This window comes from Abrus precatorius, unplaced genomic scaffold (assembly GCF_003935025.1).
Source record: "Abrus precatorius isolate BTA unplaced genomic scaffold, Abrus_2018 Scaffold3, whole genome shotgun sequence".
Lineage (NCBI taxonomy): Eukaryota > Viridiplantae > Streptophyta > Magnoliopsida > Fabales > Fabaceae > Abrus > Abrus precatorius.
This window is the reverse complement of record NW_020874373.1, coordinates 13,846,216-13,854,153: the sequence shown is the minus strand read 5'-3', so window position 1 is coordinate 13,854,153 and position 7,938 is coordinate 13,846,216. Positions and strand designations below refer to the sequence as shown.

The 7,938-nt window shown below is 28.4% G+C and overlaps 1 protein-coding gene across 1 annotated transcript; it reads left to right on the top strand.

Moving 5' to 3' along the window:
• The first annotated feature begins 764 nt into the window (after positions 1 to 764).
• On the top strand, positions 765 to 5,343 carry LOC113862940 (protein DETOXIFICATION 21-like). The gene is made up of 8 exons (XM_027496254.1): positions 765 to 1,143; positions 1,435 to 1,973; positions 2,743 to 2,829; positions 3,108 to 3,164; positions 3,242 to 3,480; positions 4,706 to 4,824; positions 5,048 to 5,134; positions 5,239 to 5,343. The coding sequence occupies exons 1-8, from the start codon at positions 880 to 882 to the stop codon at positions 5,311 to 5,313; spliced, it is 1,467 nt and encodes a 488-aa protein (XP_027352055.1). The 5' UTR covers positions 765 to 879; the 3' UTR covers positions 5,314 to 5,343.
• Positions 5,344 to 7,938: the final 2,595 nt, after the last annotated feature.

Sequence of the window (7,938 nt, the reverse complement as noted above, 5' to 3'; positions counted from 1 at the left end):
CCTCAAGAAGAAACAAAACAAAAGAGGGATCAATTTACACAATTTTGAAAATAAAGAAATCTGATTAGTTTGAAATATGCTTAGACACTAAATCGCATACAGTCTATGTTTGAAAGACAAAAAACAACGTAATCAAGCCTACAATAAATACATTTGCTAGATGCATGTGGTATGATTTGCAAACAAAAAAATGATAATAAATAAATAAGCCCACCATTGTCTTGGTGTTTCTAGTGACAACACCTAAGAGCACAAACACTTCTAAATGATAGTTGTATTGTAATCACGTTGGATATGTATTGTTTAGGGTACTGCATGACACTTTAAATGCCTTTGGATGTATTTATAAAAAAAAAATACTTTGATTTTGTAAACTTTTATATCATTACTGATTGATATACTACGAATAATTAGAGAAATCATAGCATTTTTTGTGTTTATGATGACTCATGCTCACCATAAAAGTCCTTTTCTTCCCTCTAAAATAAGGATACATGTTAACATCTTCTCAAGAATAATTACAATGGCGATCTTTTAGTCAAAATAAAAGTATAGAGAAAGATGGGAAGAATTAATAACAATAAAATGTAGCAGGCATGCAGGTTCATGCATAGTTGTCCTCGTGTGTCCTTACCGAAGAAAGCGACTATATATGTCTAGGACAAAAAGATATTGGTGTCCCCCTTCTTACTTTAAGTGGGGGATTGGATGCTATTTTTATTTCTTTTACTAATACTTTTTCTTAATCAATATTTCAATAAGGTCTTGAATTAATGTCCAGTGATTTTGTTATTTATATGAATGAGACTATGACCTATTGCAATATGTGAATTATTTTGGTGTCAAAATAGCATTGGCAGCTCCATAGTTGTAGAGGAAATGGGAGACGAGATAAAGGAGAAGCTTTTACATAAGCAAAACAATTCTTTAGAGGGTGTTGAAGAGGAAGAGTCTTTGAGGAAAAGGGTATGGGAAGAAAGCAAGAAGATGTGGGCGGTGGCAGGCTCTGCCATATTCACAAGGTTTTCAACTTTTGGAATCACTGTAGTTAGCCAATCCTTCATTGGCCATATTGGCTCCACTGAACTAGCAGCCTATGCACTTGTTATGACTGTCCTTGTCAGGTTTGCAAATGGTGTATTGGTAAGCGTTCTCTTTCCTTCACCTAATTCTGTGTATCTAGTTTTTCTCCTCTCAAATTCAATCCACACAAAATTCATTAGATACTTTTGATATGATCTTTTAATTGAAATTAGAATTAGAATTTTATCTTAGTGATTTGCATCAATCTTAAATGACAATTTTTGTTATGTATGCTACCGAAATAAAATTGTAATTGAAAAACAGTACTAAAAATGTACATGAAAAGTTGCCAATAAATTCTGTCTAATCTAAAATTCACATAGTTCAAATGTTCTCAAATGAAAATTGTAGATTGGAATGGCAAGTGCACTGGAAACTCTTTGTGGGCAAGCATATGGGGCAAAAAAGTATGAAATGCTTGGAGTGTATCTTCAAAGATCCTGGATAGTCTTGTTCTTGACCTCTATGTTTCTTCTTCCTATTTACATTTTTACAACTCCATTGTTAGAGGCTCTAGGCCAAGAAAAAAGAATTGCTCAAGTTGCTGGAAGCATTTCTCTTTGGTCAATAGGTGTGGTATTTGCTTTCTCTGTGTCATTCACTTGCCAAATGTTCCTACAAGCACAAAGCAAGAACAAGATTATTGCCTACCTAGCAGGAGTTTCAATTTCATCTCATATTTTTATGTCGTGGCTTCTAACTGTTAAGTATGAGTTTGGGCTCAATGGTGCTATGACCTCAACACTTATGGCACATTGGATTCCAAACTTGGGCCAACTTGTGTATATCATGAATAAGTGCCCTGACACATGGAAGGGCTTCTCATATTTGGCCTTCAAAGATCTCTGGCCTGTTGTCAAGCTTTCGGTGTCTTCTGGAGTTATGTTATGGTAAGAATTTAAGCATTTTACATCATAAATTTTTGGGATTATTTATAAATTGTATTGGAACAGGACATATTTCCAAAACATGGATCTCATCTTCTGGCCCAATGTCATAATATCTGCTCACTAGTAAAACTGTAAAATAAACAATATGGTATCCATTAGTAATTAAGTGCATGTTTGATTTGGATAAATTTTAGGAAAATAATTGTTTATTTTCAAAAAATTCTTACAAAAAATTGAAAAAATGTATTTTCAAATAAATGAATCTAAGCATGCACTAAACATTTTGGTTTAAACTGTCAAGACCTAGGAAAATAGGGGATCATTTAGTCCAAGAAAATGTTTTCTATTTATATTTTTGTGAGTATCAAAATATCACTTCATTTCTATTTTTTGATTACTTACAAAAATCAATTTTAAAACAGTAAAGTTATTTTTTATTATTTATAGTGTTTCTTAAATAAATTTTTAAAAATCTATTTTAAAATTAGAAAAGTAAACATTTTCTTAAACTAAACTGTCCAAGGTCTGGTTACTGTATTTCCAAAGTGGTGTCTAAGGTACATCATTACTCAATTTTAGTGAAATTCATGAAAGCGTCCCATATGACAATAATTCTGTGCTGCATAGAAAACAAGAAAGACCCCATAAGTTTGAAAATACGAAAAATTCTGTGAACCTAAATTTTGATGCATTATAATAAGAAACCAAACATGGCAGTGATAATAATAGAGATATGTAGGACTAACAAAAAGCAATGGTTCTTTTACAGTCTTGAGATCTGGTACAACACAGTTTTGATTCTCCTAACAGGAAACATGAAAAACGCGGAGGTTTCTATTGATGCTCTTGCCATATGGTAAATATGTCTCGTACCTTTCTTTTGGACCAGTACCATACCTCATTCTTGCTTTTGCTTCTAAAATGTCTTTAGTATTAACATAGTTATAAAAGAGAAAAAGTTTATGTTCAACAAACAAGGCTTAAATAAAAATGATGATAGATATTTAGAAGTTACAATAGAAACGTCCCTTTCATGTTAAGATTTAAGGGATATATGGTCCCCTTATCTGTTGACAATATTGAAGTTGAACTGTTAACATAATAAAGCATAGTATCATTGTATGATTTTTGCAGCCTTAACATTAGTGGGTGGGAAATGATGATAGCCCTAGGCTTCTTTGCTGCAGCAAGGTACTTGATTTTTTCATAATCTCATTTTTGTTTAAAATATGTTAGAATGATTGGGTGGATATTGAGTATAATTGCAGTGTCCGGGTTGCAAATGAGCTTGGAAGAGGGAGCGCAAAGGGTGCAAAATTTTCAATTGTAATAACAGTTCTGACATCATTGAGCATTGGGTTGGTGCTGTTCTTGGTGTTCTTGTTGCTGAGGGAAAAACTTGCTTACATTTTCACTCCACACCCTCTGGTGGCTCAAGCAGTTGCTGATTTATCACCTTTGCTCTCATTTTCCATCTTGTTGAACAGTGTCCAACCTGTCCTCTCCGGTATTCTATTCTTTTTTTATTATAAAGGGTGCTCATAATTTAGTTCCAATCCATTTTTTTAGATAAAAAGTAATCATATTATCAATTGAAAAGAGTTTAGATTATATTAGATAATTTGGTTTGTACATTTTCAAGGTTTAGATTAGATTAGTTCAATTTATTTATATTTTATAGAAAACGTAATTTATATATTAAAAACTATGAGACACGAGAATAACTTTAAACTAAATTAAAACTAATAAATTTATCAACACATTAAAAATCATAAAATGTATCTTTTAGAACATAAAAATAAGATATAATTTTCAGAGTAAAATCATGAAAAAAATATTTTTATATATTACCATTTTATAAATATATAAATACAAGTAAAAAGTAACTTTTCTATATGAAGTTACATTTACATACATATAAGTTTGATTTTAAATTAAATGGAATCATTTTTCTAAAATAAACCCAATTTTTTATGGACTTAATTTTGTTTTATTTCCAGTTAATTTAATTTTTATTTTATAATTTATATTAAATTCAATTATTTTATGAATATCTTTACTATTATTATTATTATGTCTTAAATATTTTGCTCTTTTAGTTCATTTATTAATTATAGTTTTATTTCCCCAAGTGTGGGTATGTATATCGATTATTGGTGGCAATTATTCACCACCTTTCCGGCCCACCTACATTATATAAATTCAAGACTAAGGGAAAATTATATTCTCATTATTTGAGAGATATTTAAATTATATTTTTATTTTAAAATATATTTTATTTAACATATGACTATGATTTTTTTTTATACAAATGAACTAACTTCTAAATAATTATGAATAACTACGAATATGTCTTCTAATGATATTTTATCTTTTGTATATATATAAATTTAATATTACCAATATAACTATTTTTAATTATTTATAATTGATTCTATTTTTTTTTTACAAAAAGAACGAATTTTCAAATACCTATATTATTGACTCTAAAATTCAATTTAATTTTTTTATTGTAAAGCCACAAAATTATTAATAGACGGATAAAATTAGTTGTTGATCTTGCGAAAATCACAAGATAAATATATTTCTGAAAAACACTCAAATATAATTTATGTTCATTGTTTTTTTCGTTGGAGCAAAACTGAAATGATACGTACATAATTAATCAAAATTATTATTATATTTGTTTGCATGATGTTAATTGTACAATTAAAAATATTAATTATTAATAGGAGTCTCTGTTGGAGCTGGGTGGCAAAGCGTTGTAGCATATGTTAACATAGGCTGTTATTACCTGATTGGTATCCCTGTAGGAGTGGTGCTTGATAACCTTCTCCATTTGCAAGTGAAGGTAACTATTTTATCTTTTGCAATTGCATATACTAACTCTTTCCACAACTGTGAAGAACAACTAAGATAGCTATCTTGTCTTGACTTTTGTGAGGGATAATCAATGACTAAAATCATTTTATTTGCATGAACTTTAAATTGTGTTACTTTTGAAGCAAAATAAAATCATATAATGAATCTTAGTCTATGTGACAAGTGCCTTTTCATATGTATTACTTTTGCAGGGTGTTTGGATTGGAATGTTGTTTGGAACATTTGTTCAAACTGTGATGCTTATTACAATCACTTTTAAAACTGATTGGGACAAGCAGGTAATATATATATATATCTATGATTGTAAAATTGATTTAATTTCCATGTTTTGGGTAAGATGCTATTATTTATATATATATATATATATATATGAATCTTACAGGTAGAGATAGCTCGAAATCGTGTTAACAAATGGGCTGTGGTTGAAAACGAAGAATCAAACCACAGATCAAGCTAAACAGTATCTACCATTTTATATTTTTGTTCTTTCTCTCTTCATTATAAATATATACTAGTAGACTTTTGCTAGAATTTCTCCCATTTTATTTTCTTTTCACAGATAAATTTCTTCTAGAATTGTTCAACACATGAAGTCACGTTGTTTTATTCTCTTTATTTATTATTTTACTAAGTAATCGTGGGTTAAATTCTCTTTCTCCTCTTTCGAGGAACAAACAATCACTTGAATATCTTCAGGGGCTGTTCTTCTTATAGTTCAAATGATGCCCTTCAACAAATAGAAGCAGTCTTCTATTATAAAGTTTATTACCTAAACCCTAAACTTTACGTTTAAATGTTATATTTACATTAAAATATCAGGTAATATATCCTTTTAAAAATTTAAAGATTAAATTACACATGACTCAAATTTTAGAGGGCTAAAAAAAATAAAAAAAAAAGTTATTTATATATAAAATTTTGTTATTCCCTCACACAGACACTGCCCCAATGTTTTATACTAGTGAGTCATAGCACTGTCTGTATGATAGGTGGTGTTGGTGTGCACGTGAAATGGATACCACAATTTCTCAATATTATTTTATTTTTATTTTTCAATTCGCATCCATTGTTATAAATGATATCATGTTAGCTCTTTCTGCCAATCACCAGAACCCATAAATAATTTAACGAATATTTATAGTATAATTAAAGTGGGCGTCTAAGAGATAGTAACAACTCACGCAATTAGTACGTATTAAATTTAATTTAATGCTAATTAAAGGAAAGAACAAACAATCACTTTTCTAGTCCTTTTCCTTCCACTGCTATTTTGGGTCATTCCATATTATTAAATAATTTATTTTACAAATCCTTCTAACTACTAAATTAAGAAAGTATTTAATGTGTTTTGTGTTATCAAAGAATTATTTTCTTTTAAAAGAAAATATGTTAAACAGGGGAATGTGTATTATTAAAAGAATAATGATATGACGTCGTTTTGCGGAGGCCAGCACGTCAATTCAAATCTTAGCCGGCAAAAAAACGAAAGCAGATATCAAAGGATTTTTACGACAATCGCCATTCTCCAAGAACAACCAAAATCAAGTTTTAAAATTATTTTTATATTTTACATTTTCGTTTTAGATAAAATTAAGTAATTTTTTGTACATATTTAATTCATTTTTTAGAAAAACTATTTATTATATTTTTTAAAATATAATAAATAATTATTTCGTCTAAATTAAATTATTTTGCTGGTCCTTGCAGCAGTTTACCAGGCATAAAAAGTGGGTTCCAATTTCAATCAGTAGATGAGTCCACAACCACACCACAAGCTCCACTTTCCAGCTTTCCATTGCTGGGACAATAAGCTCCGTGAAATAAAAATAATATATTTTATATCTATAAAATAAGAAATATATGTATTTCTAATATATATTTTATAAAATATAATTGAAACACTTTAATTAAGGATAGAAAATGGACTACCTTAGAACCCCGGTTAAGAAGGCCATTCTGTTATTCTTTACGTGGATGCAGGGACGGAATAACTTTCATTTAAGATTTTCTAAGCGAAAAATAGAGGTTTTATGAAACTTTTAATTAGGTATTTTTAAGTTATTTTTTATTATATTTTTTACTTTTACCATTTGAATATTTTTCTCCTTGCTCCCTTCAGATTCTCAAATAAAATCTTACAAAATCATATTGTATATTTTTGAATAATTAGTGTAGTTTTATTTTTTCATTGTTTAAAAATAAATTTAAAAAGCAATTTATGATTAAACAAGTGTTTAAAAATTGGATTAAAAATTTGGTTACAAACACGATTTAAAATTAATACTTGTGTTTTGAGTTAAAAAAGTATTTTTAAATTTAAATAACAATAATAATTAATTTTTTTATCTCATTAGGTAAAGTTAATCATGTGTGACTGATGTAGTTGACTTCAATTAATAGAATAAAGTTTATTATTAAATACCAATTTATAATTTTTGGTGTTGTCTACTATTAAGAATGCAATTTGTGCACGGAAGTGTATAGGAACAAGAGTGTGTTCGCTAGCTGTGTACCTCTCTTACGGCAATTTTTTGGTTTTTTTTTTATCTTTTTCTTTTCCTTTGCATTTTTGTATACTGATTTTATTTTGTATAATCAAAGAAATATTTTCTTTCACTAACATTTAAGAGTAAATATGTTAATGATTCTGTTATTTGTTGTACCCAATGAATAAAAAATAAATTTGTGATGCTAAGTTGTGTATTTTATATTATGTTGTGAACACAATAAAAGAAGTGTTGAGCTAAATAAAGAAAAGTGATATATATAAATTATTGTTGCAAATTCAAGGAGAAAATAATTGCAACACTTGTGGTTCAGAGATGACAACTTTTTATTATTGTCTTTGAACACTGAAAAAAGAGACATTGAAACAATAAGAATAAACACACTAGTATTTTTTTATTTTTATTTTTATAAGTTTACCATATGTGTCTTTGGAACTGAGACACTGATGTCTCTTTTTTTAGAAAACACACTGATGTTCTCGAATTATATGTTTTTTGTATTTTTGTTTTTCTAATGAAATACTAGCTAAACATAATATGTGTACTTTTGTGTTTATGTCTCAATGTCTTTGTTT

What these genes read in the sequence shown, in the direction of transcription:
- LOC113862940 (XM_027496254.1), top strand. Translation starts at nt 880, where the DNA reads ATGGGAGACGAGATAAAGGAGAAGCTTTTACATAAGCAAAACAATTCT. An exon ending in TTCTCCATTTGCAAGTGAAG is followed by an intron (nt 4,825 to 5,047) that starts GTAACTATTTTA and finishes TTACTTTTGCAG; the next exon opens with GGTGTTTGGATTGGAATGTT. An exon ending in AAACTGATTGGGACAAGCAG is followed by an intron (nt 5,135 to 5,238) that starts GTAATATATATA and finishes TGAATCTTACAG; the next exon opens with GTAGAGATAGCTCGAAATCG.